This window comes from Protopterus annectens, chromosome 4.part0, assembly GCF_019279795.1.
Source record: "Protopterus annectens isolate FY-2018-M chromosome 4.part0, PAN1.0, whole genome shotgun sequence".
In the NCBI taxonomy this organism is placed as follows: domain Eukaryota; kingdom Metazoa; phylum Chordata; order Ceratodontiformes; family Protopteridae; genus Protopterus; species Protopterus annectens.
Genome location: NC_056733.1, coordinates 648,482,762 through 648,496,723, shown reverse-complemented (window position 1 = coordinate 648,496,723; position 13,962 = coordinate 648,482,762). Strand labels below are relative to the sequence as shown.

The window sequence follows — 13,962 nt, the reverse complement described above, 5'->3', positions numbered from 1 at the left end:
TTTTTGTGGTCTCAAATTTAACCCCCATGGCTGAAAGCTTTCTGGCATCCTGTTCAAATTTCTGCATTTTCTCTTTTACAGAAGGACGACACAGTAATAATCAATCACAGAGGGCATTAGCAAAGCACACCTTAAAGTTATCCATAAAGTCACATAAGTGAAGGGGTCTACTTCACGTTGTCATAAGCTGACAATATCGAGTCTGATATTGTCGGCACGACAATTTCGAAAGTGAAGAACATCGTGCAAGTAAACAGAAATCTCCGGAAGGGGAGATTTCTGTTTACCTCAATGTAGTGCAGTCTCAGAGTTGGTATATTTAAGTAGGGGGGTGTGGGGGGTGCAGGTGGGCTTGCCCCCCTGCCTATGCCATTTATTTATTTTTTGTTATTCGATGTTTTACTTAATTGATCAATAAAGTTTGACCTTTACTGATTCGATTAAGTAAACTTTCGATAACGTGATATAGACGCAAGTGAAGCTAGGTCTGATGTCTCATTGTAATGCCCACTCCTGCAGCCCAAGACACTCCACTGGATGCATTATGCATTAGCTGTATAAAGAAGATGGAAATATTTAGCACCATGCTCAGTGAAATTTCTGTTTCTTGAAGTCTGATATAGGCAATCTTCTCAGAGTGGTAAGTACCTGCTATACTATATCCCCCAAGAAGCAATTCATTTCAGAGGAATAGATCAAAGCCCAGAAAACAAAAGTCCCTGAATCATACATCTGCTTCCCTAATATGTCCTTATTGGATAGATTAAGAGTAACTGTATCCTCAGCCGCTGTCACAATAATAGAAACAACCATGGGACCCTTAGCCCAATGCTGTCTGTCCTTCAGGGGGCCTAAGAATTCTGACAGGTTTCTAAGGCACCAATTTTCTTGTGTCAGGCATTTGACAGCCATATTGACTAAATTATCAGCAAGAAACACTACTCAAGATATATAGGAGGCCGATCTGCAAGACTCAAAAAGAACCTACTTGTCCTGAAAGATAAGTCAATAGGCCAAGATTCCTCTGTTGCATTAATTCAAGGATCTTGACAATCATGTTATCTTCTGGAGGGTACTAGGAGAACTCCTTAATGCTCTGAGTCAGTGTCCAAAGTGACCTACTCTGAATGGAGAGTCAATGTGTTTCCTCTTATACATCCTCTTTCTTGGAACACTGCAGCTGAGCAGTATTTTGGATGCCCAACATTTGGCTGTGATCCATGGACCCATAATGGGGGTGAGACAGAGAAGAAAGGGAGTCACAGGTTGAGCCAAGCTCAAATACGTCTGAATGCCCAAGCTCGGCAGAGACAAAATCAAATGGAAAGATGTTCTGATCTTAGCTTGATCCGAAGAACCTGCTTCAGTGACTGGATCCCCTCCTGAAGAAGTGGGTGGCATCACAAAAGGGCACCCCAAAGTGGAGAAGGTGAATGGCTTTGAGAAGGGGACTGGTGCTGACAGCTCAAAGGTTAAAGTCCCTGACAGTGGTAGGGGAGCCATATGAGGCAACTCCAAAGATGGCAAAAAGGAGACGTTATTGAATTGATGGCTCCAAGACAAGCCCAGCTCTGAAAGTCTCAGAGCAAGTGTGTCAGATCACATTTCACAGGTACCAAACTCAGGTCTGTGGTTGGTACATAGGAAATGGTCTTTGGGTCAAGGGTTGTATCTGAAACCACTGGTGCAGTGACATGTACCAGGAAATTAGCTAATATGGGAGATGCTGGACCAGTCCTATCCTCTCTCAACATTGAAGGGGATGGGAGGATCCCATCTTTATCTGGTATTCAGAAAGGTCCACATGATGTGATCCAAATCTGCCTCAGATGTACTTCTATAAGACTTTAAGGAGGCCAAGAAGACATACCTGTAAGTTCGCTCTCTGAAGACGTTTTGCTGTGTAGGTTCCTCAGGGACTTGTCTGGTATAATGATTGCTTCCAACATTGTTGAAACTATCAAAGGAGAACATGTTGGGGTCATGACTGATGCCATCTCAGTCCTAGAAACCTTTGGAGTGGAAAGGGCTCTGAGTCTTCAGTTCTTCTTTTACATGGTGCCAGATCCTTAGATTTATGCCTTTCAGGCTGTTTGTCTTTATCAGAGGACTTCTTAATTTTCTCAGATACTAGATCTGAGGGCAATATCCTTTTAATTATCAAATAATTTTCCTATCCAAAAGAGTTCAAGGCCTAAAGACCTTACAGATGTAACAATCTGCAGAAAGGTGCTCCATTTCCAAGCATACCTCAAATAAATTTTCCATCTTGCGGTAGAACCTTGTTATTACATTACTGGCATTTTTTGAAACCTTTATATTTGCCCATATTGGTAGAAACTCCACACACAAGTCAAACAATGATATATAGAAAATTATAAGCAAACCTGGCACACAGCACAGCACAAACCTCACAGCAGTAATGCTCTCTTAAGGAGATATTTAAAACTTGACTATGATATAACTATGAACCTTAAGTCTTACCAATATATACATAAATGCTAAATTCTTACTATAAATTATGAACTACCAAATCTGAGAAGAGTATAAAAACATTTTAAAGGGGACAATGGGAATGCACAACATCATAAGGGAAAAAGGGAATTAACACTAAGACTTACTTATAATAAAAACAGATAAAAAGTATTATAATCAAATCATATTCTAAGTCTTTTACAGCAAAACAGGAGAAGCACTTAGCTTTTATAGCTCAGAGATCTTTGTCTTAATGCTTTGATGGCAAACACAATCTGAGTTACCTCTAGACATGAAGCCATTATGGGAAAATAATTCCAATCCAACAAATGCCTCGAGGCCAAGTCAGAGCAGATGGATTGAATGAATAGGATACACTGGCTTTACATTAGGAACATGATTTTGGAGCTATGTATTTATCGCTGCACTACTAGGAACCTTTAACCAGCCACTGGGAATGCAAACCCAGCCACTGGGGATGCACAAGCCAGTGCATTTCTTTGTGCTGGTCCCAAGCCCGGATAAATGCGGAGGGTTGCGTCAGGAAGGGCATCCGGTGTAAAACTTGGCCAAATTATTCATGCGGACACCAGTAAATATTTACATACCAGACTGGTCGAGGCCTGGGTTAACAACAACTGCCACCAGTACTGTTAGCCAATAGGGTGCTGGTGGAAACTGGGCTACTGTTGGCCGAAGAAGGAGAGGAGGTGGAAGGCATGGCCGAAGGCAGGAAGAGAGGAGAAAGGCTAGGACTGTGGTAGTGAGGGTCAGAACTTTGAATGTTGGCAGTATGACTGGTATAGGGAGAGAGCTAGCCGATATGATGGACAGAAGGAAGGTTGATATAGTGTGTGTGCAAGAGACCAGATGGAAGGGGGGTAAGGCTAGGTGTATCGGAGGTGGGTTCAAATTGTCTTATCATGGTGTGGATGGGAGGAGAAACGGCATAGGAGTTACCCTGAAGGAACAGTATGCTAAGAGTGTTTTGGAGGTGAAAAGAGTGTCGGATAGAGTGATTCTTATGAAGCTGGAAATTGATGGTGTAATGATGAATGTTGTTAGTGCATATGCTCCACAAGTTGGGTGTGCGATGGACGAGAACGAAAAATTTTGGAGTGAGTTGGATGAAGTCGTGATGACTGTACCCAAGGGTGAGAGAGTGGTGATTGGAGCAGATTTCAATGCGAATGTTGGTGAAGGGAACAGAAGTGATGAGGAAGTGATGGGTAGGTATGGTGTTAAACAAAGGAATGCAGAAGGTCAGATGGTAGTGGATTTTGCGAAAAGGATGGACATGGCTGTGGTGAATATGTATTTTAACAAGAGGAAGGAGCATAGGGTGGAGGAAGATGCACACAGGTGGATTATATCTTATGTAGGAGGGCCAGTTTGAAGGAGATTGGAGACTGTAAAGTGGTGACCGGGGAAAGTGTAGTTAGGCAGCATAGGATGGTGGTTTGTAAGATGACGTTGGTGATCAAGAAGAGTAGTAGGAGTGTGAGGGCAGCATCAAGGATCAAATGGTGGAAATTGAAAAAGGGTAATTGTGAGGTGGAGTTCAGGGAAGAGTTAAGACAGGCACTGGGTGGCAGGGAAGAGTTACCAAATAGCTGGGTAACTACAACAGAGCTAGTAAGGGAGACAGCTAGAAAGGTGCTTGGTATGACATCTGAACAGAGGAAGGATGACAAGGAGACATGGTGGTGGAATGAGGAAGTACAGGAGAGTATACAGAGAAAGAGGTTGGCAAAGAAGAAGTGGGATTGTCAGAGAGATGAAGAAAGTAGACAGGAGTGTAAGGAGATGAGGTGCATGGCAAAGAGAGAGGTGGCGACAGCTAAGGATAAGGCATATGAAGAGTTGTATGAAAGGTTGGACACTAAGGAGGGAGAAAAGGACCTGTACCAATTGGCTAGACAGAGAGACCAAGCTACAAAAGATGTGCAGCAGGTAAAAGTGATAAAGGATAATGAGGGAAACATACTTATAAGCAAGGAGAGTGTGTTGAGTAGATGGAAAGAGTACTTTGAGGGGTTGATGAATGAAAAGAATGAGAGGGAGAGAAGGTTGGATGATGTGGGGATACTGAATCATGAAGTGCAATGGATTAGCAAGGAGGAAGTAAGGATAGCTATGAAGAGGATGAAGAATGGAAAGGCTGTTGGTCCAGATGACATACCTGTGGAAGCATGGAGGTGTTTAGGTAAAATGGCAGTGGAGTTTTTATCCAGATTGTTTAATGAAATTTTGGAAAGTGAGAGGATGCCTGATGAATGGAGAAAAAGTGTTTTAGTACCGATTTTTAAGAATAAGGATGATGTGCAGAGTTGCAGTAATTACAGAGGGATTAAATTGATCAGTCACAGCATGAAGTTATGGGGAAAGAGTAGTGGAAGCTAGGTTAAGAAGGGACATGATGATTAGTGATCAGCAGTATGGTTTCATGCCGGGAAAGAGCACTACAGATGCGATGTTTGCTCTGAATGTGTTGATGGAGAAGTACGGAGAAGGTCAGAAGGAGTTGCATTGTGTTTTTGTAGACTTAGAGAAAGCATACGACAGGGTACCTAGAGACGAGTTGTGGTATTGTATGAGGAAGTCGGGAGTGTCAGAGAAGTATGTAAGAGTGGTACAGGATATGTACGAGGATAGTGTGACAGCGGTGAGGTCTGTGGTGGGAGTGATGGATGCGTTTAAGGTGGAGGTGGGATTACATCAAGGATCAGCTCTGAGCCCTTTCTTATTTGCAATGGTGATGGACAGGTTGACAGACGAGTTCAGACAGGAGTCCCCATGAACTATGATGTTTGCAGATGACATTGTGATCTGTAGTGAGAGTAGGGAACAGGTGGAGAAGACCCTGGAGAGATGGAGATATGCTCTAGAGAGAAGAGGAATGAAGGTCAGCAGGACTAAGACAGAATATATGTGTGTGAATGAGAGAGAGGATAGAGGAATGGTGAGGATGCAAGGAGTAGAGGTGGTGAAGGTGGATGAGTTTAAATACTTGGGATCAATAGTTCAGAGTAATGGTGAGTGTGGAACAGAGGTGAAGAAGAGAGTACAGGCAGGATGGAGTGGGTGGAGAAGAGTGCCAGGAGTGGTTTGTGACAGACGAGTACCAGTAAGAGTGAAAGGGAAGGTCTACAAGAGGGTAGTGAGACCAGCTATGTTATATGGGTTGGAGACAGTGGCATTGACAAAAAGGCAGGAGTTAGAGCTGGATGTGGCAGAGTTAAAGATGTTAAGATTTGCACTGGGTGTGACGAGGGTGGACAGGATTAGGAATAAGTATATTAGAGGGTCAGCCCAGGTTGGAAGGTTTGGAGACAAAGCCAGAGAGGCAAGATTACATTGGTTTGGACATGTGCTGAGGAGGGATGCTGAGTATATTGGGAAAAAGATGCTAAGGATGAAGCTACCTGGTAACAGGAAAAGAGGAAGGCCTAAGATAAGGTTTATGGATGTGGTGAGAGAAGACATGCAGGTGGGTGGTGTGACAGAGCAAGATGCAGAGGATAGGAAGAAATGGAAACAGATGATCCGCTGTGGCGACCCCTAACAGGAACAGCCGAAAGATGATGATGACTACTAGGAACCTTTAAAACAGTCTTTTAGCTTTTTTTTCCGGCCAGGCAGCATCTCTGGAAAAAACAGCTGTCTGTTTAATATAAACTTGAGATCCTTTAAACTGTCATGATGAGGCAGATGAGATTTGTATTCTTTCTGGGTTAACAATCTGCTGTGCTAAAATTAGGTTTCTGGTTAAGCCAATGGCATCAGTGTTAGAAGAATGAGCACACACTGTCTTGACCACCACAGAACTATGTGGATGAAATTCTCTTATTAATTTTAGCAACAGATCTAGAAACACAATAGATGGAGGAAATGCATAAAGTAGGCCTTGATGGAAAGGCATTGGTTATACATGACTGCCTGTGAGGGAGCTTGGGACAAATAAGAGGAAGCTAGTGATTCAGGTGAGAGGCAAACAAATCCACTTCAGATGATCCCTTTTTCTGTTATTATAAGAAACATATTTTGTACAGTTTTCACATCTCGGAGTTTGAGATTTACTAACTTATACCAGACGACACTTTGCTTTGCTGACATGGAATGCAAATGTACTAAAGTGACAAATTCACTTGTATTGCTTACTCCTAGATTATCACAACTAATATGTAAAGGGGATAGGAACTGATACCTCCACATCAGTTGATATGCCACATATCTGTTATGCTGTCTGTGAAAATATAAAAAGTGAATGGTCTCAGTAATGACCTAAAAGAAGGTCATACAAGGAGAAGAACTTAAAGCTGTTGGAAGGATTCCTGAGGGTAGTCATTAGAAGGGTGTGCAAGACAGGAAGAAGAGGATTACCCGAAACTACAGGACATGGAGCTCTTTTGTCTAGAGACAAACAGATAGGGGGAGGCTAAGACAGGTTTATTTGATCATTCCTGTGAGATCATTCTGAAATGGAAAGACGGACAGAAATGGTGCTAAAAAACAAATACTTCCTGTATCTGTGACCACCCCCCCCTTTACTTTTTTACTGAGATAGCTATACTGTACACTCATGGAATGGAGAGAAGAGGAAGGAATGGAGGGAAAATACTTAAATGGCAAGGGCCCACTAAATCATAATGAAACAACACAGCAAAATTAAACATGTTAGCAGTATTCCTGCAAAAAGTATACTGCTTGTAATATATAAATTTATATAACTGTTGATGTAATTACTAAAAGCAAGTGTTTTTTTATCACACTACCCTTACTTATGCAAAATGCACTCTAAGGTACATTTTTTGTCCCATTCTTTCTCCAAAATTCATCAATATCAGATCCAGCAACTAAAGTACCAGATAAACAAAAAAAATCAACTTTATAGGAATACAGCCAAAAGGAAAATGTATGATGAAATATGTTTTGAAGTCTTACACAGTGAGCTACTGAAGAACACCCAAAGGGCAGACTAGACTGACTAAATGTCTCCTTCTCCTATTAAACAAACACAACACAATGTGATCTAGGTAGTCTAAAAGCATTTCATCAACAATATTGCTAAAGCTCTATACTGTAAGCTGCAGTGAACACATTTGCAATAGTTCATTAATAAATCTTCATATCTTCAGTAAAGCAGGCAAAAGCATTTTTAAAATAATAATTAGATATACTGAACACAGTTTTCAAGATATTCTGAATGGTTTAACATAAACTTTTCTTTAGAGATTTCATGACTAGGATATAAAATGACCTGTGCAATGTCCAGAAATGTAAATGCAACTTTTAAAAATGCAATAGCATTAAAAAAGAACTTCTTTTGAATAATGTCTTGTACAGAAGAGACTTTGCCTAATGGTTACTTGCTCAAAAACTAAAAAGTGCTGCACTTTACTTACCTCCTGTTCTGATGGGTAGAACCCCAAAGCTCGCATTACAAAAGGAACTTCCACTAAGGGAATATGAGTAGACACCTGCCTTGTGTCCATTGTGTCAATACCCTGGCTACGTAGCTGTGCATAGTAAAAGTAATCTTCAAGTTCCTTGCCAATGACAAAGAAAACAGACCCATGTTACTTTTCTGCAGGAACTAGAAAAAGTAAAACTTTAAATAAATACATTTTTAGTTCATGTGATTATTACATTTTTCTTTTTAATTAGATATCCCTGATAAATTATACAGTATCCAACTTTTCTTCATTCTGCCCCCTTCCAAAGCAGCATCTATTTATCTCCTAATTTTAAGGAGTGGTTGGAGGACTTATATAATGGGATGACACATATTTCTAAGTAAAATAACACCAAATGTGATACCTTATAGAATTTTTTGAAGAATGCAACAAAAAGTGCATTGCAAATATTTGAAATTAACATTTATGTGTACAGAAGCCCAAAGTCATACATTTATGGACAATATGAACTCAGTTTGAAATGCAAAATCAGGTCATACTCCCTAGGGTTCTTTGCGATTATAGCTGATGCTGTCCCATTCTGGGATACAGATGGATACAAAAGCAAGAAGATAGTCAAAAAGGTTATAGTTATGAAAGCTTAAAAGGAAGTTACAGAGAAATCAAAGAAAATGTGTAATATACATTCCTTGCTTAGAAATTTAAGATGCACAACTAAATTGACAGAAACTTACTACTCTTGGTCTTTCAATTTATTTTATTTAATGACATAATATATTCAATGGCAATAAATATTGTGATTTTAATCAATATTTGTACACACAATATCACAAACAACTTTCCCTATGAACAAATGATTTCTTAGTCCTCAAATAAAAAGGAGTTTGATCACAAATGCTTGTGAGCACTCTCCCTTAAAGCTCACTTAAGAATCAAAATATTTTTTGTTTTTTGCAGCAGACAAGGTCTCCGCACACCCCTTTATATATGATTTTGGAGGGGTTCCCCCTACAAAGAACATATTTTGTTTGAATCCTCATCTTGCCACAGTTCCAACAAACAAACTTCTACTTTTGAATGTTAAGATTCTACTGTACTTTGAGTTTTAGCCTCTTTTAAATATTTGGGACTTGGATAGAAAAGGAGTTGCTATTAGAAATAAACATTCTATTCTCCAGGTTAGCAGACTTACTTGACAGTGAGATGTAGTACTCTGCCCTGCTTCTGAGTAAGAATCAGTATCACATTTATTGGCAAAGTATGCACATATACAAGGAATTTGACTCCGATTTCAGTGACTCTCCAAGTATGAATTACATAAATGACGTACATACAACTATTAAGAACAAGACAAACGACATACATGCAACTATTAAAAACAAGACAAAAAAGTAAATATACATATACATACAAGGTAGAACATACAACTCAGTATGACAAATAGTGAAATAAACTCTGAAAGAAACAAGTGTTAACAATATGTAAATAATACTGCAGAATCATCGGAGGCTTGGGAAAAAGAATACCTCAACCTAATAAGATGAGTTAACCATTTATGAACTTGATGGTCTATGGAAAAAAATGTTCTTATATCTGCTTGTTTTGGTGTGTATTAATCTATAATGCCTGGCTGATAGTAATATTTCAAAAAGATGGTGGCCTGGATGTGAAGGGTCGGTGATAATCTTCCCTGCCCTTTTCAAGACTCTGGAATAGTACAGGTCCTGTAATGAGGGCAAACTAGCACCAATGATATTTTCAAGTAAGAAAAAAGTAAGTAAGAACTTGTGAAATAGTAACGGCTGTGGCAGAAGACTAACCAGACGCATTAGCAAAACAAATCATGGTGAGCAGGATCAAGAGGGAGAAATTAACTTTAGACTGACCTTGTCCTCTTTTGCACCAAGCACTACCTTCTCAATTAGAGAAAAGGCATATATTAAGCAGTGAGTCTATGAAAAGTATGTCATCAGACATAAATCAGCAAAACAGTTTGTCATGACTAATGTGCAGAAAACAGAATTACTTTATACGGCTCCATATTTGCTTAATGAGATAAAATATCTATGGATCCAGTTTCACTTTGCTAGCTGATTCTATATACCTGGAATAAGAGTTGTTAATAGCTGAAGCTTGTGGTGTATTACCTAATCACAGCTCTGATTCATCTCTTTGCAGGTCTTTAAATATATGGTTCATCTTTATTTATGCATTACAATACTGTAATACTCCCTGCATTGACTGCAAGGTGTCCTGGCTGAAAATTTTCCTGGAAAGCTGTCAAGGACCCAGTACACTGGCTTCAACTCTAGCAATGATGTGACATGAGTTCTTTTTGAGCAGTGCTCCTACAAAACGTTGTTGAAATTGGATCCCATGCACAGTCTGCAGAACCTGCTAGTAGATATCATACTTTGGAAGGTGGAAATAAAGTATTCCTAATGGAGATGTTTGACATGTTGATCTGCCACAGGAATTCCTTTCTTATGCACTGAAGAAACGGAAACATCACATTCAATGGATTGCAGATTAGTTCCAGGATTTCTGAAATATTCTTGTGTCTTTCTCAAGTAATTTTGCACACGGTACCAGGAGAATACAACAAGACATACGCATCTCAGACCTTTCAGAAAATGTCTTGGTATGATAGAGTAATATTGACATAATTACATCAGAATTATTTGAATCTCTCTTTGATACTGAAGGTCTCAAAAAAGATATTTTGTAATTTACTGTTACTCTCAGAGAATGGAACAATGTGAAGGCCTATTTTATGAGGTATGATTAGCTACCCCTGCACCATCATACCAAAGAAAGGTAAGCCTAACAGTGCCCCTAAACCTATACCTTAGGAAAAAAAAAAACTTTTTGTAACATTAACACTACACAAGACACATATCACTTACAGTAATACACATGCCCAACATTAATAATATATCCCCTTCCCAAGCTCTTATTCTAACCCTAACACACAAATACTCGTATACACACTCTCTCACTCCTAATGCTGACACATTTGGTATATCCACAAGTGTTGGCATTAAAATGAATCCCACACTTACATTAATCACATGACCTCAATTTTTCTTCTTTCATTTATTCCAACACTCAAAAAAAATAGTGCTTTTTATTAATTTCCCAAGCATTTCACTCTGTCAATGAATATACTATTCGACAGAGTGAAGTGCACCCACAGATATAGTCATACATAACACATATATAGTTTTCATACACACATATAATATATATAATGTATAATATTGTTAAATGATTATATGATGATTGGTCAACTGACTGACAGGCAAAACCACTGACAACAAAACTGTCATAAAGTACCAACCTAGAAGTTTTGAAACCATTAGGCAACAACACAGATACACTGACACTTCCTAAAAATACCTTAATATAAAAACATTTTATTAACAGCATATATCTGGTGGCACAGACCAACAATATGAACAATTTCAGCTTCAGATCAAGAGCAACACTTTTATGAAATGCAACAGCAGTATAATCTTGATGACTCTCCAAAACATGGTGAAGGTTAGCACCACTCCAAACCTAACATCTTGGTCAAGGTGACAAGTGAATCCTTGCAGCTATGCAAATGCATATATTGTCTATTTGCTCCTGTTCCACTGCAGTCATATCTATGCATGCCTTCTGCAATGCAGTATGTCAACAAAAAAACCCTCTCAGCCTATGTCAGCCTTCCGCATAGTTTAAGGTGCAAGGCAAATCATACACTGCCAGATCATTCAGTTTACAAATGTAGATGGGAAACAGAGGAGGAAATTGTGACTGTTTTGTTGACTGAGTTTCAGAGCTTTATAATCTACCATATATGTACTTTTTCTCATGCTGCTTAAGAAATGAGGCCCCAACAGCAGGAAAACCAGCTCCATTTCATGGAATGCAAAAAGTACACCAGACACTGGTAGAAATCATAAAGACATTACCTGCTTAAAAGTGATTGGAAAAGACACATCATTGCCACACAGTGAACCAAGAGAAATCAGCAGTTCACAGTCCATCAGTGTAAACTGCAGCAATGGAAAAATGTCAGATGCCTCAAATAGCTCAAAATAATTACCAGAACTGTTTGTACACCTTTAAGAATTTACTGTTCATAAATACGTACAACAAAGGGATGCTTTGCTAGTCACCACACACATTTAGGAAGCAATGAATAGTCTTTAGTTGTCAAAATAAATTTTGGTGCACAGGTAAATGTTCCACCAAAAAGTGATGCGGATGCAAAATTTACCAAGTTCTTTACTGTTAAAATAACAAGAACAGTACACATGGTAAGTGCATCAACAAGTCTCCTCAAGAAAAATGCTCCAGCCTTCAACTTCCAACTGACTGTCAAAATGTCACTGACACTCTGGTTACCAATGGTCGAGATGACATTGCCCTCCTTCTAACTCTGTTCACAATATGAACTACTACATTTCTACTGGGTTCATCCACTAAAGACTGCTGTAGTACCATTCAATACTTCCTCAACAAACAATGAAGAAGGACTATGTGACAGTCTGGATCTCACTCTACCTCCTTCCATTGCACAACACTGCTAATTGTCGGCAGCATCAACTGAATGAGGAGGACTAGAAGAATGCTGCAGTTCTTCGTCTTCCTGACTTGTTTGCACAGTGTTAGGTCTCCTGCTACATTTATATGCAGTTTGTAATAATGCTTTCCATTCCTTTCCCTTTCTAGACACATTAAATAACCATCAAGCACAAGAAAGGATTTACCACCCGACCACATACTGTGCCATAGCGTTCTACAATAACACCTGCAGTAATACCTACACTCCATCTACATGAGCAGAGTTCATCACAAGCATGTTCTCGATTCATAAATCTCATATAATAACAGCCATTTTGTAGCCACATCCTCTAATATATGCAGTTGAACTGGGATATTGTCACATGACTTTACAACAGAAACTACATGCCTACTCCACAAACTAATTGCAGATCTACTATACACATCTTTTATCCTTCACCGTCACAATGTTACTATAGATACTGCTGTGTATGATTCAAGTTTTTTCTCATAATTTACCCACTCTTAGATATACATGGTACACTTGATCCAAACTTTTGCAAAACACAGTACTTCAGAATATGCTTTGCATTTCTATAGGAATGATGGCCAATTGCATCTACTTCTGAATATGTCTACTGAAACCAATAAATAAAGTATCTCACATACCAATATAACACCTGAAAACTTAGTATCAACTCATTGAACAGACTATTAATATCAGTGTATATACACTGTCACCCAAAGGCCATTATGAGAACTTGCTTTCTGTGCTATGGTTCATATAAAGCCATTGTTGGTACTTGCTACTTTTGACCATACATAGTGAATCCATCCATATGTACCATAAATATATATATATATAAATATATATATATATAGTTATAGGTAAATATTCTGAATACACCTTTGACACATAATTGACCTACCCAAACTTATTGAAAGTACATTTTGCCAGTGCAGACAGTATAATTGGTTGAAAAAATTAGTCCTAACACTGTTCTGTCACCTGATACATTATAATGGGATGTGTGCACAGACAACACAGCACATACAATGTTTGTATGGACTAGCACGCTGTATGGATCATAGTGTCCGTCAATGGAATGCTTTATGAAGTGCAATCTAATGACATATCTGTCCCACGCATAACAGATCAGTGTTTTCTTCATTATAAATCACTACTGGTGTAACGTCTTAGTATGCACTGGCAGTGATTCCCTAGTTTTAAGAGATTTCTCCCTTCTGTAAACTAGTTTGAACATTGACTTGGCATATATATATAGTTTTTTTTTTTGGGGGTGGACTTGTCTTCCTGTATACAAGAAGAAAAATTAAAAAAATTATCTTTGTAAATGAGCATCTTGCCAAAGTTATCTTTTCAGACATACTGTGTTTAGACCAATTATTTTCATACAAAAGTATTGCAGAACACTTGTATTTTTTATCAAAATGTGTCTCTTTGATTAACTGTTTTGTATTTTTTTCTTCAAAACAGGAATCGTCAAGTGTATTT

At 38.8% G+C, this 13,962-nt stretch overlaps 1 protein-coding gene across 2 annotated transcripts in view; it reads right to left on the bottom strand.

Moving 5' to 3' along the window:
* Positions 1–13,962, bottom strand: part of CFAP251 (cilia and flagella associated protein 251) — a 2,280,288-nt gene that overhangs the window by 132,313 nt on the left and 2,134,013 nt on the right. For both annotated transcript variants that reach the window (XM_044068613.1, XM_044068614.1), the window contains one exon: positions 7,881–8,024. In XM_044068613.1, the coding sequence (XP_043924548.1) occupies positions 7,881–8,024 (144 nt within the window). The remainder of the gene's footprint in view (positions 1–7,880; positions 8,025–13,962) is intronic.